General features: G+C 40.1%; 1 protein-coding gene across 2 annotated transcripts in view; it reads left to right on the forward strand.

The window, feature by feature from the left end:
• Positions 1-26,316, forward strand: part of LOC136862778 (solute carrier family 41 member 1) — a 204,860-nt gene that overhangs the window by 115,162 nt on the left and 63,382 nt on the right. For both annotated transcript variants that reach the window (XM_067139032.2, XM_067139031.2), the window contains exon 4: positions 19,467-19,611. In XM_067139032.2, coding sequence (XP_066995133.1) covers positions 19,467-19,611 — 145 coding nt within the window. The remainder of the gene's footprint in view (positions 1-19,466; positions 19,612-26,316) is intronic.

Genomic DNA, 26,316 nt, shown 5'->3' on the forward strand with positions numbered 1-26,316 from the left:
TGTTAATGGAGAGTGTTGCTGGGATGTAATATGACAGGGAAAATAGGAGTACCCGGAGGAAAACCTGTCCCGCCTCCGCTTTGTCCAGCACAAATCTCACATGGAGTGACCGGAATATGAACCAAGGTATCCAGCGGTGAGAAGCCGGCGCGCTGCCGTCTGAGCCGCGAAGGCTTCCCTGGTTCACATTTGTTTCTGTAAATTAACTTCAAGCCAGTCAGAGAGAGAAGCAGTAAGGGCAAGACCAACTACAACCTATCAGTCCTTAATGCGGAACATTGGGATCAGTCTGCTGTAGGACATTAATTTCTAATAATATACCTAACGCCGATAATGTTATAATCTTCGTAAAGAAGAATTACTGTATGAAATATAAATCATGTTTCCATAGTTAGAAAACGGGAAACGGTTTAAAATGATATACCCAAATCCACGAACCTACTACGCTGGCGTAGCAGGGTGAGAGGTGATACTCCCACGTGGGGCATCCCATGTGGCGGATAGCGGGGTCTTAACCGGCTTGCCGGCGAACTTGAGGGAAATAAAATACCTCTCGCGGACCAAACACACTACCCCTGCGGGTGGGGGACGCACATGTAGAATACACCCGCGGTATCCCCTGCCTGTCGTAAGAGGCGAACACAAAGGGCGACCAAGGGATGATTGTTAGAACCATGAAACTACTCTTGATTCGTACCATCATGCGGGGAACACCATGTGTCGCTTTTACTTGCAAGTAGTACCACTCTGTTAGGTACTGAATAGTTTTGTGATTCGTAGCACTCAAGCGGGGTTCAGTGTGGTTTTCCAGTACCCGTGAGTCGTACCCATGTGAGCAACACCACGGGTCTGGGCGTTGCCTGTCAGTTGTACCGCTATATGAGCGACACCGTGGGTCTGCGTTGCCAGTGATTAGTACCCGCTATGTGAGGAACACCACGGGAATGCCGGCGCCCGTGACTAGTACACCTAGGTGAGGAACCTCATCGGTTTACTTTGGCTATGAGTGGCGCCACTGTGTGAGAAACACCATAGGTCTGCGTTACCTTTACGACGTACAATACTTGTGAGTAGTACCTTAATGTTTGGAACACCGTGAGTTTACGCTACCTTTGATTATTACCGCAGCCTGAGAAATATCATGGTTCTACTTTACTCGCGACATGTACCATACTGAGGGGCCTTAGACCTGGTTTTTGGGCCCCTTTAGACATCAAGCATAATCTATTCAGGACTGTGCTTTATAAGTGGTCCCTTGGTCAGTAATACTATTATTTATGACCGTTTTTGAGTCGGATCTACTGTTCTGTTTCTTTGTTTCTTGTTTGTTTTTGTTTTTTGGGTTCATATCCATCCATTCATTTTTCATGACAAATTTATTTTGGTCAGTGGATATTTGAACTTTTTGTTGTCATTTCATTTCGTACCATTAGGGGCCGATGACCTCGATGTTAGTCCCCTTTAAACAACAAGCATCATCATCATCATCAATATAGCAAAATCGAAACAAGTATTCGACCGACTTACAATACATAAACCTACACCAGTTAATTTAACAATGACAAAATGTAAGTTGGCAAAACAACAAGAACACATTACAAGGAAAAACACAAATCATCCATAAGAGTGCAATGGCATAATAATTTCTCTGGAAAACCTAGTGTCATACATATTGCAGGTATTAGTACTGCCGTCCGTCTAAACCTCAGTAGCGGACTGTTGAAAAATAGTGCACATTCATGTGTTAAACACGCTTTTATGACACGGATTCCAACATTCGTTAGCAATACAATCTCATAGGATAGGCCTAAGTATGAAAAACCTTTATAAGATGCTGTGACACATGCTTCCACCCAAATCATCAAAAAACGTTTACATCCGCAAACCAGGTTAACACAGTGCCCATTACTGTAGGAAAATGTCTTCCATTAATAGCCTGAGTCCCACGTTATTACTATTATTAAGAAAATAAAATAAAGAAAACTACGCTGTGTTTAGTGGCTTTGCTAGTTGCTTACCACGTGGTTCTGGGCTTACCCACAAATGAAAACTAGTGTCATTTTCCAATTCAATGACTGTTCAAGGACAAATTGTTTATGATTATCATTATTATTAGGAGCTTGTATTGTACCAGTAAAAGTTCGGGGCGTAAGGCATGAGAAGGATCTCAGATAGTGGAAGTTGGTTTTTGGAGCCGGTACAGAGCAGGATAGACTCGCAGGGCGAATAATAGATGGTTATACCTTTTTCAAACAATTTATTAATAATGTTAATTAATTCACCACCCTGCAATGTTGATATAGGATTCAAATAATATGTCGAAATAAAAAGGGTTAACGTAAATCTTCTTGAGTGCAATTTGTGAAAATAAATAAATCTCACAGATCCTATAGTCTTTTGCGAAAACACAAAGTGTCAGTTTTTCACCTAAAGTCTTTCTAAGTATTAAGACATGACATGAACACATTTATAATTGAAAATAAGAATTTGAACTTCTGTTGAGAGTTTCTCAGTTTGTTAGCCTTGAAACATAGAACACTTGAAACTCCTAAAGTCTTTCTTCTGTGAAATAGATTTTGAAAATAGATTTATCATTAAAAGATGAATTTTGAGTAATGATGGAGAACTACGAAGTATCGTCACACGCAGCACTGGGTAAACCACTGTTCAAGATTGGTAAGAAAAAAAAAGTCAGTCAGTTTGTGACTACTCACTTATTAAAGAAAATTTGGCTTACAAATACTGATGAGAATCTGGAACATTCCGCGGGTGCGGATGATGACTCGAACTTGAAGTTCCACGAAGAAACCACGTTGACGTCATAGATGAAATGATGTTGAAGGTAGCTGGATCTTGTAGAATTTTCTCAAGATTTCTGCTGCTCGTGGACATGATTTTAACACACGGAACATGCAAGTAGTATTGACAGATGCTATCGTTCACTGTTAAACACAGTCCAATTCATATGTTAATTTTAGGACGTCAATTGAGTGATCACAGTCCTCGTTGCAAAAAAAAAACCACTATTTTAATTCGTCACTGAGAACGTCCAACACAGTGCAAATACGTAATATTTCTCATTACCGTCTCTGACCACAGTCTTCGAATCGTTATCCTGACAGATAACACTGATTCTCTAATGTTGATAGAATTGTATTATTTTAGAAAAGGTCCTTAACTTTTACTAAGTTTATCACTGTAACACGTCATGTCCTAATATGGCACATAAATAAAGAGACACAGTCCAAGGATGTGCTATGTTAGAAAATAAGTTCTAGAGTAGTTAGAGTTACTGTACACGACAGTTTCCGTTGGTAATTTAATATTGTGTGAAATTAATTAAGTCCACACGTCATGTTCTAGTTTGTGAATGTCCAATATATAACTTCGAACTTCACTGATTTCGTACGTGTTATACTTCGAAATGTCTGTAAATTATATCGTAGTCGCGGCACAATAGACTACTTACGGTGCGACGTCCTTTTTCAAGTACGATGGCGATTTACTATCCCGTAATTTCGTCTCCGCGAAACACGACGGAAAGTACTGTCTTCGAGACTGCACGAACATACTATGCGAGGGCCAGTCTCCCCTCTCTCTTACTCATACACATACTACACTGCTAGACTGGACTGCTTGCAATAAACTGAACTCAACTCAACACCACCACCTGTTAACCTGGACCCAGTGGCATATATAGCTGGCGCTGGGAGGGGTAGTTTCTCTCGGCCATGTGACCGTGAGTGCGTAATTTCTGTTAGATTTTAAATCATTATAACTCAGCAACCATGGGATGGATTAATTTGAAATTCGCAGGGATTAATTTTTATGACGTCCGCTACAATTTAGCGTTTGTTCCATTAAAATTGGTACAGGCGTTGAAAACTTGCGAAAAGAAAGATATTTTCGAGAAATATCTCTAGGGGAGGTGAGCTTTGAACGATAGGTGACGTCACTTGACTCCGCCTAGCGCACTCGTGAAGTCTGGTACATACTGGAACATTATTTTACTTAGATGTTCATACGTCGGACGGATCTTATATGCTGGAACAACATTTCTTTTGATAACTATGGACCAGGACCTAGGCTTTCCTGGTACAGTATACACATCAACACGTGTGTATTCACGTGAGTCAGAATTTCTCTGAACCTGAGCTATTGTGAGATTCATGATTACGGTACGTGATTTTCTGTAGTTGTTTGCCCCAGCAATGAGACAGATGCCCATCTACTCCTTGATATTGAAATAAGTTAACCAATTCAGCATTATAATGGTGTGAGTACGAGAGAAACCCGGTAGGACACTACAGATATGACAGCGAGTGTCAGTGCTAGAGTTTGAAACATGGACTCGCCGTCTCCGCACACCTCCTTCTCCGATGCAAATTTCCTGCCCTGAGAAACGGCGAATACCAAGCGGGCTGCCGACCAGGGCGTTCCGGCACTGAACAGAGATCTTCAATTTGAAAATGATACCGAAATATAAGGCAACCAGAAACTGATCATTTGCATGTTCGTTGACTTCAAGAATGATTCAATCGACCAACAGTCCCTCGTTCATATCCTAGAAGAACAGGGACCCAAAGAATTTAAACCTCATCGAAATCAAAAGTAAAATTCATCGGCAAAATATCAGATCCTTTCTAGGTTAAGACTGGCGTTCGACAAATCGATGGACTGTCACCACTTCTTTCCAATCTCGTCCTGGATAAAGTTATTAGAGAGTGAAGGAAAGAACTAAAAATTCGGAACCATTGGAAACCCACTAAACTCGAAAGAACGAAATATGACATCAAGATCAGTTTCTTGGAAACTAGCAATACTAGAGGGCAGTGAAATCGCTGCAATCAGATAGAAGTCTTTTAGGAATGCGCTGAAAAAGTTGGGCTACAAAATTCATTTGAGAAAACTATGTTCATTTGTACTAGATTCAAATTTAAGAAACTAAACACAAAATACGGGCAGATAAAACGGGCTACACACTTCAAGTTCATTGGTGAGATTGTAGAATCAACAGGGTTAGAAAAGGAAGCACAGAAAGTTCACCTACAGAAACTCAAGAAAGCGTACTGGTGAACATGCGACATTTACGACAAAAACTGGCATATCCACACACACACACACACACACACACACACACACACACACACACACACAAAGATCAGGCACTACAATACTGTGAATGTTAAGTTCTACACCCGAGCGAAACGCTGGTACTCGATAGATAAGGGGATCTAGAAGACATTCTGAAGGAAGGAGGAAGCGAAGATCATGAGGAAAATTCTTGGTCCTGAAAAACTGAAGGCTCATACAGGCCGAAATCCCGTAAAGCAACAGATAAACTGTCCAACCTGGCAGCAGATATCAGAAAATGAAATGGGAATTTTATGGACACGTTCAAATATCCCAGCGATAAGGCTTACAAACAAGATCATGACATACAGCATAAAATTGAAGAGACTACCATGGATCCTAGAAGCCAAATAGGACCTGGAGAAAGCCCAGATAGATATATCAGAAATATTGGACAGAAAACTGTTCCGTAAACAAGTAAACAGGTGGGCTGTACAGCAAGAGAATGAAGTTCCGAGGAGACCAGGAACCGAGTGGACTGGAGAAAGGAAGAGAGCCCACCGAGAAAAATGAAAGTCATGTGGAAAAACAGAAAAGCGAACCATAAAAGCACTGAGTGATCCAACAGGGTCCATACACAGGTGTCAGTTTTTTATAAGAGTGTACAATTTAGTCTTCCCTGTCATCTCACACTCACTAAAAGCGTGGATGAACAAAATCATCCCACTGCACTTATATTTAAATTACACTCTGGAGTACAACACATCCGGCGTCCTTCCTTTTCCACATGGACGGTAGATGCAGAGTGGGTCTCGGCCCATAGGTGGCCACGGCTGGTCCGTGGTCCAACAACGCTGCACTCTGACCGGCCAACCGAGCAGAGGAGGGGTGGCCACGGCTCTACCGTGGCTCTACGCCTCTGCATTCGGGAGACGGCAAGGGCTGTGCCTCATGGCTGGCCCCAACCGTAGGCTGTTTTGAGAATGGTTTTCCGCAGTTTTCCATTCTCCTACACTAAGGCGAATGCCGGTACTGTTCCTAGTATAGGCAACGGCCGAGCATCTCCTTCACCGTAACAAATCTTCCGACCTGAGAGACGGCGCCACCGTCTAAGAGGCCCGCCTCCCCTTTCAGGGAAGGAATGAAAACATTTTAGTAGTAGTTTTCCCACATTTTCTGAAAAAAATTGTCATTCCACGAAGCTATTGCTGTTAAGACTAAAAGGTCATCGTCTTCACCAACGACAAAAGTGTTATCATACTAAGATCCAGCAGGAACAGCAGTTTCAGCATTTAGTACTTCTTCGTCCTTCACAGTCTGTTTTGCTGGTACACTTTCTTCTTGTAGAACCTGTTTCAGGGGGTCAATAACACTTTATTGCATTCATTTCAAAAAATTGCTTGAAAAATTTCTGGACATGTGGCTTCATTGAATAGGATCTCATGAGATGAATAAACACTTTTCCGTCGAATACGTTCTGCACTTTGAGACTCTCCCTGTTACATCAGAAGGATATCTATCAAACATTACAGAAATGTTTGAACCACAATGTACTTGAAAGTAGTCTATGTGAGATAACGCTTGGCAATATCCCCCAAATTCAAATTCCGCTGCCAAATAAATTTAGGAAGTAGATGACCTCCATCCACAAGTACAAAAGTTTCTTTTTTTCCGACAGCATCTGTGATTGGTGTGAATGTTGAAAATAAAGACGATTTAGACCCCTTTGGCATGCCCTCTAGTGAATAACATGCGGACATTCGCGCTTCTCACATTGCTTGAGACAATGAAGATGTTAGGGAAGTCTGTGCAGTGGTTTTCTCAACACATACCATTTCCCGCAAATGATGTGCTGATATCAATAAATAGTGGCAAAATAGAGAACAATATTTTTAGGGCTTCATTTGACTGTTTGGTTACACAAATTCTGTGGAAGAGTGTTACTGGGTCCACAGAAACTTTTCTCTTTCCCAATATCAGCACCGTTGGTAACTGAAGCAAGTGTGATTACTTTATATTTGTGTTGAACGTTTTTAAAGTTATCACCAACAATTATGAAGATTCCATCCAAACCAAGTTCGTAAGACAAGTGGCAATTAATGTCCGTTGTTTCTTCCATGCCACTATTTATTGATATCAGCACATCATTTGCGGGAAATGGTATGTGTTGAGAAAACCACTGCACAGACTTCCCAAACATCTTCATTGTCTCAAGCAATGTGAGAAGCGCGATTGTCCGCATGTTATTCACTAGTTGCTGATTTTGTATTACGAAAGAAATGTAATTGTAAATGTATCCGTTACTCTTGGCGTACCTACAAGCTGTCGCGACTTCTCGTCAGACGCGTCTGTGTGTCCCGAGCAGAACACACCACCTACTAGTTTGGCGGTTTTCATAACATCGACTTTGAACAACAACAGGTCTTCAAATGTAAGTCGTAGAAACGCCCTATTATGCTATGTATATAGCAAATTTACTCATCTTTATAAATGATCCGTATGATGTTTGCCTTTGTTTCCTAGATATTTAACCAAATTTTACTGAAAATCACAACTTTTTCAACCTTCTGATAAAAACACAATTGTTTGAAAGCCTGTATCTCAATCACTACGTAAATTACAGAGCTGAGGTTGGGCTCAAACTTTTGAAAATTTACTTTACTTTAAATTTTGAACGAATGAGTTTCTTTATTAGACCAGCCAATTAGGAGATATTTCGAATAAACAGACAAAAGGTTAAAGATTTTGATGTTTTTTCAAAGCCAAGGGACGCGCATTGGCGCCAGAAGGTCGGAAACTTCGACTTTACGTTTGAGGCTCAACATCAACAACATACCAAAAAATCAAAACTACCGGAAATATTTTTTTACAACTTGTTTTACGTCGCACGGACTCAGATAGGTCTTACGCCGACGATGAGATAGGAAAGAGTAAGAAGTGGGAAGGAAGCAGCCGTGGTCTCAATCAAGGTACAGACCCAGCATTTTTCTGGTTTGAAAATGGGGAAACCACGGAAAACCATCTTAAGGCTGCCTACAGTGGGGTTCGAACCCACTATCTCCCGAATACAAGCTCACAGCTGCGTGCGCCTAACCACACGGCCAACTTAATCGGTACACCGGAAATTTTGTACAGCAAACCCCTGTATTCACGACAACTTTACAGGACAACGGTATATAGTGGTTAGCTCTATGGGTCCGGTTCCTTGTCTAAATGGTCAAAATTAAGGATGTCTGTTCAGGGGGTCCTGGATTTGATTCTCCACCCGGTCGGTGATTTTTATCGCATCTGGTTAATTCCTCTGTATGTGTTTGCCTTAACACACTCCTCACGTTCACCACCACAGAAACCTGCAAACATCCGTGCACATAGGGTCAGCGTTAGGAAGGGCATCTGGCCGTAAATCAGGGCCAAATCCACATGTACGACACAGTTTCGCACTCGCGAGTTCAGGAAGGTGTGATAAAAACTGTATAAGGAGAATAAGAATAATTCCCCTATATCCACCAACCTTCGTCTCAGGAATGAATCTGACACTCACTTCTGGTGCCAGGCTAAGTAGCTCAGGCGGTAGAGCACTGGCCGTCTGAGCCCTACTTGGCAGTCCGGTGGTATTTGAAGGTGCTCAATAAGTCAGCTTCGTGCCGCTAAATCTATCTGCGGGACAAACGTCCGGCACTTCCACATCTCCGGAAACAGTAAAAGTAGTTAGTGGGACGAAAAACAATTATTATTATTACTATTATTATTATTATTATTATTATTATTATTATTATTATCTGTATTAAAATCTTCTCTTCAAAATCTGCAGACTGAAGTGGTACAGGCCACACGCGTCAGAGCATGTAAGAGTAAGTACAGAATATCAGAATATATGAGAATAGAACACAGAATAGAAGATATTAATAAAAGTTACCACGCACGTTACAGAAAGACGGTAACAATTCTCAAAGAGAAGATTTTCCTACTGTTGAACCTCTGGTGACAAAAGTGATCGCGTCAAGGAGAAACAAAAAGAAAGAGGCCCTAGAACATTCCTCGCGCGAAAAGTTGTAATTTCTATCATTGAGGCTAGCGCAGTTTTTTGTCCTTACTTCTTCAGCAAGAAAATGTTCCGAAGAATTTTGTAAACAACCTGAAATTTCGAGAATGGCATTCACGGGTGGTTTAACGAAAGGTAAGTTTCCTGATGCATGAATTTTCAACTTCTGATAAGGCACGCACTTGCATGTCATTCATTTATTTTCACAAGAAGTTTTGCCTAGGACACAGGTCCTAAATTTTAATAGTAACATAGAACCTTTGAACTGCATTCATACAAATCCACAGAGTCCCAGTCTACATTGATGAGCACTGAGCTCTGCTTCAAGACAGGAACGTGCTTTTTGCGGGAGTGAAACCTGGTTGAGGAAATCCATTCCCAGCAGCATGGTCGAGATAAATGGATATTGTGTATACAGGCATAACAGTTGACAAGAGAGGAGTAGCTTTACACTGTAGAGACGATATCATCTGTAAATTGGTTTACGCCCCTAGCTACTTTACCGAGCCGAGACCCGAGTATATGTCCGCGGATCCAATTACTTATCCAGTAAAGGTCTTAAATGGTGTTGTCTACAGACACCCATGAGTAGGACATATGACTGACTTTGAATATATTCTACACTGATTATTACCAACTTAATGAACATATATTACTATTCATAGACTTCGCTTCTGACACATTAAGCAGACAAGTGACGCGAAACAAATGGTAAATATATTCCAGTCGTGTAAAATTAAAGTATTACCACTACAACCCATTAACCACACAATCGGAACCACCTCGTCCTCTCATTTATTTAATGGTTACCAATAATCCTCATAAAACCAGGCGAGTTGGCCGTGCGGTTAGGAGCGCGCAGCTGTGAGCTCGCATCCGGGAGAGAATGGGTTCGAACCCCACTGTCGGCAGCCCTGAAGATGGTTTTCCGTGGTTTCCCATTTTCACACCAGGCAAATGCTGGGGCTGTACCTTAATTAAGGCCACTGCCTCTTCCTTCCAACTCCTACACCTTTCCTATCCCATCGTCGCCATAAGACCTATCTGTGTCGGTGCGACGTAAATACACTAGCAAACAAATAGTTATTGTCGAAAACAGCATGGGAGGTCATTTAGTTTTCTTCCGTCTTGGAGATATTAGAACGTTCGAGGCCTAGGATTACAAAAACCTTTCCTTTTATGATTCCCTTTTCTTACCTCATTCTTCGAGTGATCGTTCATTCACGTTCTTCTTGTCATTTCGATAGCCATTTTCATTACCTTGCTGATCGCCACTCGGCTTTTCAGCTTGTGAGAACAATCACGACAGCCACCAGTTAGTTCACAACTATGACAACTGAAAAAATATTTTCACATCAAAGGATTCTCGACGTTGTTGGACTTAATAAATCATGAAAATATTGCTATAGGCCCTATGTTAGCTCGTGCGTTAAAATGTATCAAACGTAAAAGAATGAAAATTGGATTTTCCTTCACTTTTGTTATGCGAGGTTTCTAGACAGAAGTAGGCCTACTATTTCTTAGATACTTGAGTGTCTGTTCAAAAGGTGCTACTTCCACTTCAAAATTCGTTTTAATATTTCATCCACATGCATTGCGGTAGTTGAATGCTATGGAATGTCATGAGCAATCTAGACCAGAAAGACGTAATTCCTTGGGCATGCTCCATATGCCTTTCATTATATGCTTCCTTGCGTTAGTCCTCAACTTTCATAGGGTGAAAATAGTGCCTTTTGAACAGACACTGCTCATTTGTAGGCTTATGAAAAATGTTGTTATTGTGAATATATCTATTATTATTATTATTATTATTATTATTATTATTATTATTATTATTATTATTATTATTATTCCTCGTACTATAAAACTCATTAAAAATGCAATATCAGAAATTATGTTTTACACAACTTCCGTCATTTACAGCATTTCGATACGATTAATATTAACGGAGACATTTGATATTTTCTGTTTGGTCCCCTTAATATTGCTATGCCACTGTTCACTAATCAAATAATACATAGCGTTGTGTACAGCTCGGGTATCGCTGAACTTGAAAGGTGACTTTCGACAAATTACGTTTAGCAGTTCTCCCGTGAACTCGCAACAAGGGAACGAACGAACGAACGAACGAACGAACGAACGAACGAACGAACGAAGGTCAACCTACTTTCGACTTTTGTACACCTAATCCGAGATAGGTCTAAATACTCTTTACCAGAGGTACTCAGATTTCTATAAGAATGTACCCCTCACTCATGACTAAAATTCAATATAAACCCATGAAAAAATCTCAACATTATTGGTTTAACAAATATGACTAATTATTAAGGCAGTGTATGCAAGGTTCACAAAACGCCTTCCTATCAAAATCATAACTAATAACGTATAATTTTCAATATTAATCCTGGAATTATCATAATAATGGCGTGTGGTCCCCGGAGAGGTCTGGTGGCAGGTCTTTCGAATTGACACCTTGTACGCGACCAGAGCTTCTTTGAGGAGAGGGCCCTATCTAAAATGATTTCTAAGGTTGAAGACAGCACTAACACCATCCCCGAACCATAGGAATGAACTAATTAAAGTTAAGTTGCCAGAGCCGGCCAGGAATCGAACCCGGGATCCCACCGACCAAGGGCAAAATTTTAACCATTTAGCCATGGAGCCAGACATTCGGGAAATCGGCGATTACGAATCATCAACATTCCAATGGAATGTGTGTGCCCGCATGGCGTGACAGTTTCCTGATATGTGGTAGTCCAGGTGAAAGTTTCAGGCGAGGTATGGATCCAAATTTATCTTATTGTGATACCAAACTTGTTTTTGGTACAGTATGGACGAAAAGCCGCTCTTGCACACAGGTAGATGGTTGTTGAAAAACTGATCATAAACTTGATGGCACGGTCAGCGATATGAGGAATTTTCAAGTAAATATATAATAAAATATATAAAATGAAGACCTGTACCGTTATTTCAAAATTATTGCCCAGCACTGTTTGAGGCACTTGTTCCAATGCGACACAAGGCGGTGAATGGCCGTCTAGTAAAATTCCTGGGGCTGCGTTGTGAAACAGTTCGAAACGTACTGCTTGACACCATCGTCCGAGGTAAATCGTTTGCTTCTCAGAGCCTTCTTTAGCTCACCTTGGATGTTTTACGTCGCGGCAACCCTGCATACTTCCACTGGAGACGTTTGACTCAGGTTCGAAGTGATGACACCATGTCTCGTCTGCAGCGAACACTCGTGACAGGAACTCGTCTCCTTCCTTGGCATAGCGCAGGAGATGTTCAAGAGAGAGGTCCATTCGGCATGGTTCCTGTGCTGGTTGAATACTGTGAGGCACCCATTGGGGGCACTTTTAGCGAAATTTCAATCTGTCGCTAATGATGGCGTGAATACTTCCACGTTCACTCCGACCTCTGCGGCAATGGCTGCTACCGTAACTCGCCGGTCTTGCATAATGAAGGCATCCACCTGCTGGACAATGGCATCGGTAATGCGGAGTGGCTTTCCAGAACGTGCATCATCGACCAATGATATCCGTCCTTCCTTGAATCGGTTGTGCCACGCCTTGACACTTGCAACAGACATGCAGTGTTCTCCGTACACTTGTGCCATTCTTCGATGAATTTTCGATCCCCTCACTGCTTTTGCTGTCAGGAAATGCTCTATACCCATTTGCTCTTCATTTGAAGCACCCGTTTCACTGCTGTCAGCACGACCGGGTGCAGTGGACGATCAACGGGTGCAAGTCCTCGCCCTGTCGTCACGTGCTGTGCACCCATGTCCCTCCAGCGGCGAGCTTAGGACCTCAGCGCTCTTATAGGGGCCGCACCTTCTTCCGCAAGCAGTTGCATTGTGATCCTTTCAGCGGTTTTCATTTTATGGCCTTCAGCTCATTTCTTTTTGAATGGCTCTCATATTTAACGACTGCTCTAGACTAGATTAAAGTCCCCTTCGTTAGGAAACGTAAAGGGTAAATCAGCTACTCTTCTTTTTTCATATCTATGCAACTATCAGTTTACTCTCTAGCATGAAAATATCTGCCCTTTCATCAGACAATATTTTCTTGCATAGATACATTATTTTTAATACAGGTGCTAATAACGTCGAATGAATGCTGTGGAAGTTTACTGTCCGCACCGTTTTCTGCTGGGAGCATTAACGGTTATCTTAATGAATTGCTGACATTCCTTAAACAGAATGTTCATAACGTCCGCCTCCTGCCTACCCTAGTTCGTCACCTCGTAGAGTTCCGTCCGCACTCTGACATTCCGCAGTTCGCTCATGGACAGCTCACACACTTCAATCAAGAAATATGCATATTGTCAAAAATCATTGTTTCGGATTTAATTCAGTCAAATGAAGGTAATGACAAAACCTGACGCTCGGATAACTCAGAAATGAATCATTTCAGGGCCCATATTGATATGACTTTTCTTGCTCAAATTTGAAGAACCGGGCGAGTTGGCCGTGCGCGTAGAGGCGCGTGGCTGTGAGCTTGCATCCGGGAGATAGTAGGTTCGAATCCCACTATCGGCAGCCCTGAAGATGGTTTTCCGTGGTTTCCCATTTTCGCACCAGGCAAATGCTGGGGCTGTACCTTAATTAAGGCCACGGCCGCTTCCTTCCAACTCCTAGGCCTTTCCTATCCCATCGTCGCCATAAGGCCTATCTGTGTCGGTGCGACGTAAAGCCCCTAGCAAAAAAAAAAAAATTGAAGAAGCTATTCCTGAATTCATGTTGTCCCTAGACTATTAAATACAGGTATTTATAAAATATTTATGATCATAATTTTTTGCTACCTGCCGATATTGAAGACTCTTTAATTTATAGCTATTATTTCTGGAGTATGATTATTTTTGGTGCTGTCTACTATCTCCACCAATTCAGAAAATATGGAGATGTGTTTGAGGCAAAGTCCAACAACAAGACACGAAGAATCCTTTCTGCAAACTTCTTAACCTACATATTTAATTTGGTAATGAAATGACTAATTTCAATATTTTCAACATTTCTCTGAGGGATTAAACCACACTTATCTTCCATCAGTTTCCTACCACCTTTTCATACTTTTATTTCGAGTGTAATGTAATCAGGCTCATCATTTACAAGCACGTCAATTTCGTAACGTGGAGCACCTAGATGAGTCTAAACACAGAAGACGAGTTGCAGTCAGGTTAACACAAAAGTTTCTTCAGCTTTTTACCGCCAGGACATAATGCTGTGGAATAAAGACAATAACGACCCGAAAATCACTTTGGCGACTTCTCACCCCAGGATTTTAAGAGACAAATAACGGGTATTTTACTTATGGTGGGAACAAAACCTCTTCTACCTTGTAGCTCTATAGATCGTAGATCCTCACTTATAACATCTTATGAATCGAATTTATCACTTGTCGCTTCATCGAGCCATGATTCATTTGTCTATCCCTGAAGAGATTTGAGTTGTAAGTTCTCCAAGTGTTCACTGATATATTCCAGTTTTGGATCGACTGATAACAAGTACAGATTCTTCTTCTTCCGCTTTTGCCACACCTGTTAAGTCGTGGGTGCGAACTGTGTCGCACATGCGGATTTGGCCCTGTTTTACTGCCGGATGCCAATCCCGACGCCAACCCTGTATGGGCGGACGTAATCACTATTGCGTGTTTCTGTCGTGGTTGGTAATGTGGTGTGTTGTTTTAATATGAAAATGAGAGTGTTGGGACAAACACAAACAGCCAGTCCCCGAACCAGAAGAATTCATCAGACGAAATTAAAATCCCCCAACCGGTCGGTAATCGAACCCGGGACCCTCTAAATCGAAGGCCTTAATACTCAACTTTATTCTACGCTTCATTTAAGAATTAAAAGGCAGGAATAACATATTAAGAAATACAAAAAAAGCAAGGCTTTGTTGAAAGGTCTATTATCCGTCAAGTTACATCAGAAATAATACAGCAAACCATTGCTGATGACTGAAGTTTTAAAAACTGTCAGTTCTATGCTGAGGTTTGCCTTTTCACGTGGATGATGATGATGATGATGATGAAGATGATGATGATGAGGAGGAGGAGGAGAAGAAGAAGAAATAATTTATCGTGGATCAGATGATCTTATTGGTAGTGATGCTGTTGGTGATGCAACTACGGTATGTTATCTCTTATGATATATTGAATCACCTATTACATTGTTATCAGAAAAGTTAAGTAGTGTGCATGCCTCCACTGCTTGAGTTATTTCATAGATTTATGAAGAAATGCCACACTCAAGTTACTTTTCACAAAGCCTTACTGAAAAGGAAAATATGATTTTGATATTTATGATAATTCTGCGTTCCCATAGATTGAAGAAGGAACTGCAGATTTCTAAATGAGCACGTACACAACAGCATAGCTACGGGTCTATAGGTATGGCAATAGTTAAAAAAGGGAAAGTTTGCAGAGAGTTATGAAGATCTTCAAGAACAGTGGAGGACAAACGGGAATAGAAGCGGGAAGAACATTATAGGGGAATAAATGTTATAGAATTTTAATCGAGAGACATAAAAGAAATTCCCATCGATCTTGTAAAACTAAAACGCATAAGATAATTTAAGAACGTAGGAAGCAGATGGGAAACATCCAAACCAAAGGACAAATCTAGGCTTACCTAGGAGCTCCAAAGGAGTACACTCGATACACCACAAAAGGAGAAACTGACTATAATTCAAATAGTAAACGAGTAAAATAAAGCCACTAGAAGAAGAAATGGACAAAAGCAAAAGAAAATAGGAGAAGAGAAACGCTCAAGCATACATTTTGAAATCGTTACTGGAAAAAAATCTAGTAGGCTTACAAGAGTGCGGGGGGGGGGAGATTGAATTACAGCATAGTGCACGCTATGCGAAATCCAGAATGCACGTGGCGAAAGTAAACAAGATTGACAATAATGGCATTTTACGCAAATATGGTTAGATTAAATTGTGTAAGTTTTGTCAGAATTATTTCGTCGCGCAAGAATGTGAATGCAACGTAATTGAAGTTTACTAAATTCTCTTTCACAGCATTTTAATCTGAAATATAAACATTATTTCAACATCTAAGTGAAGGGACAGCATTACTCAAATTGTTGTTCTTTGAAGTATTAGTAATGAAAGGCACAGGGGAATAAGGCAGCTCGTACATCCGTTCGTGACTTATGATGAGATTTAACCTAAACTTAGAAAATAAAGGATTCCCTCTTGCAATTTAACTGAACGCTCCCTACTTGGCCTTCAAGAAATGAAATACGACAACTTCCTGTGTAAAATATAGCGAGACTACAAGATCTTAACAAAAACTTCAAGGAAAAACTAATTGAAACTTAATCTGGTGTATTTCAATGCTGTATTCTTGAACAAATATCATTACAAAGCGAGTTCGTTAAGGGGTACGTTAGCTGTAATCTTGCAGTCAGGAGACAGTAGTTGCGAATCCTACCGTCCACAGCGTTGAACATAATTTCCATTCGAATCCTAGTGTCGGAAAACTTGCCGGTTTTAATGAGGCGCTAAGCTGCTAGAAAAATGAAAAATAAGTTGCGGTTGCTAAAACGAAGAAAGAAACAAGAAACAAAGAATCAAGGCCAGAGATGCCAGTGATAAATAACATACGATTTTCACCTAGAAGTGTAGGTGTTGTCACCTGGAACTTTGTATTAAGTTTAGTCAACGTTATCCATTTATATTTTCGTCCTAAGGAAAATTGAAACATGAGTATGACGTATCTGTTTAAATATTTGATGAAGCTATGACATTTAAGACATACAAAGCGTGTTACGAAGTCATCATTGACTCTAACACATGTTTTCTGGAAACTTTTAATGGGTGACTAATGGTCGTTACAACGGTACTACATAAAAACCCAATATAAAGAATAAATAATGAGGACAGCACTCCGACAGGTAAGGGCACTTACGAATATTTGTTTAAGTTTCTTGTAATTCATGTGAACAAGCTAAAACAGTGCATTGAGTATCCAATTGAACTCAAGTTCAGTAGCCTTGAAATAAACATACACTGAATATTCAAGTACACAGCTGTACATTTTTCCTCAAGAAGGAATGGCAAAGTACACATATGGGACGGCATATACAACACAGCTGGAGGAATAAAAACGATCTAACTCTCTTGACTGAATGGTGGCGCTGTATATCAGGCTCTTTAATACAATATTCATCATCTTAGTCATTATAATCGCTATCTAAGAGGCAACAAGTTTGGAATTTGGAAGCTGGATTCAGTCACGTTAGTAACGGAAGAATATTTCGAGAATTGTTGAAAAAATTATTTCGATAATGAGCAATGAAATTTTACATAAACAGACCATCATCATGTACATTATCCGACATTATTAAGCCATAAAGGGGGCGATATATCAAGGAGCATGCATTAACTAATAACTAATAAATGCCACATTTCGGTTTAAAAACAGAGAAGATTTTGGTAGATTCTACTGTAAGTAGGAATAGGCGAATTTGTATGAAATAACAATACTATGACAGCTAAAATTCCAGGAAGAATGGGAACAATCTGAAACTAAAACGTGTTTTAGCTGTACCTGAGGAGCGGTATATGATATTACATAATCCAGGGGGATTTTCAGCAAAAAAATAAGGAATACTACAACTTCAAGACACAAGAAGTTGATCAGTCGATACATCGGCGGCTTGCCAAAGAACAACACCCAAACCGTCGGCAGATTACTGGATGTTCTGTCGAGATAATTATTAATTTAGGTCATTCGTCTAACATAAATGCTTTAATAATATACTGCCACGGACAGTGTGGTACATTTATGAATGTTTATCGTGATATACGCAAAGCACAAGGGAACTGTTTCATTGTTGCAGGACTAATGTCATTGATCTCTTACATCTCACGATTAAAAGGGATGAGGCTAAATTTGCTTTACAAAGAGCAATACATTCATCAAGACGAAAATTATGTCTCGAAAGCACATAAAACTGGAAGTATATTTCTGATGGAAATGACCTCATTTTCAGATGTATAATTGTATCCAATGGGCTACCCATCGTGATGGATTGTGATAAACATTACTGCAGTTACGAAGAACAAATTCTTATACACTATCTTGTAAAACACATGAAAGCAGCTACTAGAATAGTGGTGATGCGATGCGATGTGATGTGATGTGATGTGCTAGGTTTCATATTGAACTTTACGCTGTAAGATCTTTTAAATAAAATCTCTTTTAGTTTGTATGAATCGATCTTTCAAATGATGTAAAATTATGTGCATTATGTGGTACGTAATTTATGGAGATTTTATTTTAACTAAAGAGATGTACAGACTTTCAACAAAATAAATACATATTTTTATATTTTTAGGCCACTCAGTCTACAGAAGATTTTTTTTGCATACCTTCAGAAATCAGCACGTTTATCAGTGAGAGAGGTGTCTTCGCATTCCTTGGCCCTCATTTAGTTTAACAATACCAAGGAATATAATCAACATAAAATGTTTCTACGTGTAGATCTTCCTCATCAGCTGACTGCAGTAAGTATGTTGTATAGAGTGTCGTGAAACTCATAACAGATGACAACAATTATATATTTGATTCTTCCAGTTGGCGATCTACTGTGAATGGGATGACTGTGAAATACGTACCATTAATTGCAGCGTAGAAGAGTATTATCTGTTCTAACTCTTTTATTCTAAAGTTATTTCAATATTACAAATTTCTACACCAGTATATACCCTATTATTGGAATTACCAATAGAAGGACATTTATATCTGTAGAATAAGAACCTGTTCACGTACTTGTTGTGAAAGTGTAAAGGTTTATTGCATATCTTCTTCCGGAAGCGAGCCCAACGGAGAAGGAAGGTCCATTAACGGAATAGATGACTTATTATAAATTAAACCTAGGTACTGATTATTAGGAAGTCTCATCATGTCGTTGTCACCTTCTGATAAGAGGCACTGAATACATGTAGTAAAAAATGGTCAATATTGTAAAGTACACTCTGACAGTTGTGCGATAAATATTGGTATAACTTAATGCCGGTATGTCACCGTTACAAGAAGACGATGAATTATATTGCTATATTTCTCAATAACACCTGAGTTTTAGTTTCTCATTTTTAAAGTATGAAATCAAACTTTACAGAATTTAGTGATCTGGAGCCAATGCAAATTCACTTGCATAATTTTCTCTCTAAATTCCTCGCTTTGTAATTCTGAATATATTCAACAAATCAGTCCTTCCTATCAGAAGGAAAGAAGAATTAGTCCACTGTAGGAAAGTCGGTTGGGGACCCTTCAAATAAAAAACAAATCCGTAGGATAAGTAGTAGTGAAACATGTAATATATTTTCGTGTTTCAGTGCCAAGCAATCGTGGTTGGTTTGTTATCGGCAGTTGTAGCCGTGATAATGGTTGCTATTCAACGACAAGAGGTTGACCTTAGCCACACAATGCTTCTGTGTTCTTGTAGTATCATCACATCCTCCATAGCCAGTCTTGTCTTAGGTAAGAAAGTCTAAACTAACAAACCTGCTTATACTAACAACTGTTGGCATAAATCACTAAGGATGGGTAATATGTCGTTGTGCAGAATGTATATTCTCTTCCCAGTGCAGAAGGTAGTTCATTGAAAATCTTACATCGGATGTAATATTTAAAAACTCAGTTTCTTTATTTGGTTATAAAGTTAAAAGCAAGCAGAGTAAATGAGCGTGCAATTTTACGTGACTATTGAAATCGTGAGCATAGCTATGGGTATAAAAGTAGGACGCACTTTGAGAGACATCTGAAATACTTGTTTGCATGAACACTAACTCACAGTCTGCTTCAAGCACTCAAGCACTCTCAAGCATACACCTCATCATTTACCTCTTCCAGGTCCTCTTAGAGCTGTTACTGTTTAGTCTCGTTCCATCTTCCCTTTAAGTTCCTACTTTTTACCGTGTCACGTCTCACGACCAGTACGTTTCAAACTAGTTATATTTTTTCAGTAGTGTTAAAGGTCTTCTACATGCCTTCATTTATGAGTCTTGATACCTCTATGAGGCAATGTTAATAGTTACCTTCGTTCCCGTAGTTCTCTTTAGTAGATACGCCAAACTTGCTGGCGTGGTTGGACAGTTGTTGGATAAGCGTAAGGAGGGTTCCACACTCGAAGTCTAGATATAACTTGTCGACGATGCTGAATATTTCCCACTGAACGAGCAAAGTCTATTCTCAATGAATAAGTTCAGTTTCTACGAGCTACGACTGGTTCATGGACCATGAATTAAGCATTTAATTAGGGACAGAAAAATACAGCTGTGTATGGAGGATTCAGTGACCATGGATAATTATGGCCGTTAAGCTAAATGAAATATCAGACGGAATATAAAATTCCCTGGCTGAAGATGTATATACCTTAAAGCCAACTCAGTCTTTCAGCAGCAACTTAGGCTAACAAATCCGAAGACTCATGAACTAGAATGTACAAGATGAAGTTACTTGTGAGGTGTTAACTCCATTTAGTGAAGAAGAAATGTACTATGAAGAAACAAAGAATGTAAAGGAATTATTTATCAGTTTGTAAGTTGCAGCATGCCGATGAATCTAGGAAATGAAAGTAGCGTACTGCTAGTTCAATTTTTCTCCTCGGGTCATGTGAGTTCGAAACAATATAATCAAAGAACTGAGACAAATATGCCGTTTAAATTGCCCCCAACGTCTTCTCTTTGAGTTGTAAATGATGTTCAATTAAGTTTGAATTGACACATTACAATCATAACGTCGTAACTCCGGCTTTTGCCACCTCTAATCTACAAGTGTGTGCGATGTAAAGTTTTCGCTCTTACATGCTTTGGTGATGCGATTCTCAGCAAATTAACTACTACTACGAGATTCTTCAGTAAATTATGTCCTATTTTCCGGTGAGCCACTCTCACCTCTGCCACAAACTAACGTACCAGACTGGTCGCAGAGTTTTTAATACGAATTCGAGAGCAACTCTTCGGCCATCGGCATGCCGTATTACGTTGGGATTCATTTATTGCGAGTCCGGTGTGTCCTGCAAGATATGTCGATAAGAAATGAGTTCCTGATGATTCTGCTTCATAAATTCAGACTGTGTCCTATTTTGCAAAATACTTTCGGTAATGTAGACAAGGAACGTGAGGAAACATCTGAACGTACTGTCTATCAGAAGTGTGGTCAATTCAGTTCCGGAGACCGGAGCCAACAAGATGAGGGTGGTAGAAAACTATCTTCTGTCTTGAATAACGACGCTCCGAAGGTATATGTGGAGATAACTCTTCTCCTCATCATACAAGACTCGCCAAAGACTAACATGTGTAGGTGCTGAGGCCTTCAAAATAACTCCATCAAGTCAGTACGATCCATAGGAACCAACACAACAGAAATATTGCCAACTTGAAATTTAGTAGCCTCCTCCTTCGGAGTTAAAATATCGTCCAGGTGATTGCATTGTAAACAGCAACGAATAAAATAGGTTGTGCGACAAAGACACGCTGTTTGGACAGAGGTAAAACTTTGATACAGCATCCTAAACTACTACTGATTCCACGGAAATACTGTATTTGTTGGTAAGGTGCTGAACTGTCAAAGAATAGTATGAGCAGATTTCTGACCACGCAACTGAAGATGACACAACAGGAATTACATTAAATGAAGTACAAAACTATACCCCACCCCTCAGGCTTCACTGCACAGTTTCACCGATTATCACATTTTTATATACTGTACCTGGACAACCAACCAAAGAAAACAGATATCGTTGCAGCGGGAGCAACACCGCGTATCTGACAGTGCACCTTTCCTCAAGACTAGTCACGCCTCCCAGCCATATATGGATGTGCAGTTCATCAGAACCATTACCGTTGTGTTCAATTTCCTATGGTGAGGTGTAAAGGAAAATGAACCTTACCGTACCGTACTGTAATATGTGTGTCTGATTGACGAATTTAGAAATTCTTACAGTAAAATGTATTTAAGGTTCATTCTCCTTTGCACATTATGATAGGAAAATAAACTTCCCCCCTCTGTGGTGTAGTGGTTAGTGTGATTATCTGCCACCCCCGAAGGCCCGGGTTAAATTCCGGGCCCTGCCACGAAATTTGAAAAGCACGAGGACTGGAATGGGGTCCACTTAGCCTTAAGAGGTCAACTGAGTGGAAGGATTTCAATTCCCACCTCAGCCACCCTCGAAGTGGGTTTCCGTGTTTTCCCGCTTCTTCTCTAGGTAAATGCTGGTATGGCTTCCTTCCCACTTCTAGCCCTTTCCTATCCCATTGTCGCCATAAGACCTACATGTGTCAGTGTGACGTAAATGCAAATAGTAGGAAAATGAACGCAATGAAAACTGATCTGATAGACTGCATATCCATATGTGGCTGGGAGACGTGACTAGTCTTGAGGAAAATAATGGTTAGGAAGTGCACTGTCAGATACGCTGTACTGCTCCCTCAGCGACGATATTCAGATACGTAGATATTTCGGAAACTGCATTCGCAGATATTTTCGAGTCCAGGGAGCCAGTTTACAGTACTGGTATTGAATTAGTTGTCACTCACTGACAGAGGCGTATATTTGTTGACAGAATGTATTTCAAAGAAACCAACAATTTATACTATATTGTATTTCTCATTCAATATTTACCCTAGAAATTTACCATTATTTTCCTAACGAAATCGTACACTGTTCTGTACATTTAACTTTAGCCCTGTGCTAAATATCGAGAGCTGTAAGTATCCCAGGCTAGGAGAATAAATATCACTCAGGAATAACTTCTGTTGTAAGTTACGGGAAAATAGCCGACCATCACCCAACGTACATTCTGTCAGATGAGTAATAAATTTCTGCTATGTATTGACCTTGACACTAAATAAATATTACGACCACGACATGTTTCCTAATTCAGAACGGACTATGTATGTATCTCTTTACAACGCTGATGCAGTTAAACTTTGGACAGCAGTGGTTTGCATGTCAATTGACTCGAGATTTCTGCTTGATCTTCACAGAATGTTCATTATTTAATTCCTCCATTGGACAAACAGCATTCAATAAAATTGGAGTGAATAACTAATGCAGAAAGCAGTTGGTGCGACTTCTTGAACAAAATTAAAGGAAGACTTGATGATTAGGCTATGGAAGTAGAATAGGTGAAAGGCGGCCTAAGGAAATTTGAAAGTTGTTCAGAATCATGTATGTAGAATACCAAAAAAAAAAAAGATTCAAACAAGAAAATAATATTGTCCATGAATGTTATGGTACAACGTTCGTGGTATAACCTGCATACAGTATGATGGAACGAGTATGTCAGGGGTAGCCCTCCCCTGATCATTATACTATCATAAATATTTCACTCCTACAGGAATATTTTTAACAAATTTATAGATGCACGATATGTTCGAAAGTATCCGAACACCTCTTCTAATCAGACAATGCCTTTTTCTTTGAGGAAATTCTATTTTCAACCAGTTTTCTTGAAGTCGATGGAGAAACAACAGATAGGGAATCTGCCACCTGAGCGACTGCCCTAAATGCAGATCAGAATTGGATTGATTGATTGATTGATTGATTGATTGATTGATTGATTGATTGATTGATTGATTGATTGATTGATTGATTGATTGATTGATTGATTGATTGATTGATTGATTGATTGATTGATTGATTGATTGATTGATTGATTGATTGATTGAAATGTTGTTTCATTTCACACATTCATCAAAATTTCACTGTTTGCGATTCACATGAAGCCAGGTATCGTTCATTACACCCAAACACTCTCTCTAAGGTTATGGTGTAATTCATCACTTTAAATCACACATTTCCCATTGTACATCGTCCAGTAAGGCGGCCATTTTTATCTCCTTGTGGGAGGTGCGTAACATTAGTAGATGACGAAATATTTTGTTTACAGGGAACTCCTCAACCATAGATCCGCATTTCTGTCAACACTCATGGTTATTAATAGCACGGAATATTTTTTCAATCTATGTCTGGCGATTGACATGAAGGACTGTACACGAAACTCAATGCACTCTGTCATTAAACGTAACCTATCCGCCGTCCGGCTCCATGGCTAAATGGTTAGCGTGCTGGCCTTTGATAACAGGGGTCTCGGGTTCGATTCCCGGCAGGGTCGGGAATTTTAACCATCATTGGTTATTTTCCCTGGCACGGGGCTGGGTGTATGTGTTGTCTTCATCATCATTTCATCCTCATCATGACGCGCAGGTCGCCTATGGGGGTCAAATCAAAAGACCTGCACCTGTCGAGCCTAACCCACCCTGGGATCTCCCGCCACTAATAGCCATACGCCATTTCATACCTATCGGCCCTTCACGTTTCCACATCATAATCACACCACCAATGTCCATGACGGATTTATTACTAATATGGCAATCAATAACTCATCCACACTTGGAGTCACTCAGTGTTCCTGAGCTTCCCATTCTGCTGGTGTATCTTATTAATGAACAACACAGAGTACTCTACCACTTTCTATACCTGTGGTTGTAGTGGCATCTACGCTTGACTTTATTCCGGTGGTTCGGCGGTGATAAGGCCCCACAGATCTCGCGGGGCGGGAGGGGGCATGGCTTGTGAGGATTTCTTACTTCAGTAGCTGAAGAGTGATTTCACATAAATAGAAAGCTACAGCACACAACACAATATTATGTGTATTACAGAGGGTTATTCCAAACTTAGGCCGTTGTAGTGCAGAACTTCTTTCGTCAATAAGAGTACGGTAGTTATTTCTGAAAGAATGCGGGTTTCCCAGCCTGTTCCAATAATAACCATCTCTTTCTGCCACTCACAACAAACAACAAGGATTTTGAAGTAATTAGCCAGTTCTGATAAGCCAGTAGTCAGCGAAGAAGCGGTAACAAAGACAGCCTCCTTATCTAAACTCTAAATACTGAGGTTTCGAGCCTGTTTACAACTCTCGGCAGTCAGTGTAGCTAAGTACGCCTACGATTGATGGTTCTTCTTCTTCTTTTCTTCATGGGGCCTCTAAATATTAGTTCCTAATTAGCGTCGACCTCTAAGATCTTTTGCTACCATGTTTTTCCTTCATTCCCACCTAGATATACCTGCTCCCTTCACAAAGCTGCAGGTTGTTCTTACTGGGTGTTCTTGGATTTTTTTCTCTCTCTTCAACTGGTAGTCCTAGAGTGGAGAGTCTGATTCTACCCAGCGCCTCACATTCGAAAAGTATGTGTTCAGCTGATTCCTCTGCTTCATTGTATTTCCTACATAACGACTGATGTTTGAGTTGTAAATTGTTTGGTCCTAGGAACGAGATTATTTCTTAATATTGTGACGGTCAGCGTCTTTTGGTAATAGTTGGGGACAAATCATGTTGACCTCGCCTCACACCACTACTTTCCAGCGGCAGATCGGTGTCTATTAGCGACTTAATAGAATTTACTAACTCTACTGCAGCCAGAGTTGCCAAATCGGCCACTGCACTCTACACGAAGAAAGGGTAAATACTACAGAGTGTGAGGAAGAAAGTGATTTGGCAGCCTCTCCAAAACAACCAAGGAGCACTTAGAACTCGTTAACTCAGCAGGGTGCAGGATGTGATTGACTGCTGGCTTCCAGCTCGCTTCCTGGAACTGAGGCCGTCATGTTTTGTCCAAAACTATACCATAATTGGAATATGCATTTCTTGTGTGTGTGTTTGTGTGTTGTGTGCATATAAGTGTATAATTTTATTCCTTCGGATTTGGAAACTAAATTGTGTAACATTATTATTATTATTATTATTATTATTATTATTATTATTATTATTATTATCGTCGTTGCTGTTCATTGTAATAATATGCAACCTTTTACTACGAAATAAACTTGCAACGTTTCTTATCAGGAAACAAGGGGCCCATTTTCAATAATTTTTGCGGGGGTGGGGGCGAGCTTTTTAGCACTGCTACTGTTATGATCACAATATCAACGGCCACGTAAGACTTCCAGCTTGCTTGGTATTTTCAGTTTATCATTACAAAGATGTGCTCGGATGCTTTCAATAAAATAGTGTGTGTTCAAAGTCCCCAACTCCTGGATTTTGTCCAAGTATACAGCTCTACGTATAGAATTTACTGGTTCTGTCTTACATACGGGAGATGAACGGCATAGGTGGAGGAGAAGGCGATGAAGTAATTCTGAGTCCAGTGAATATATGGATAAATTATTTCCAAGATTATG

Source organism: Anabrus simplex, chromosome 2 (assembly GCF_040414725.1).
Source record: "Anabrus simplex isolate iqAnaSimp1 chromosome 2, ASM4041472v1, whole genome shotgun sequence".
Lineage (NCBI taxonomy): Eukaryota > Metazoa > Arthropoda > Insecta > Orthoptera > Tettigoniidae > Anabrus > Anabrus simplex.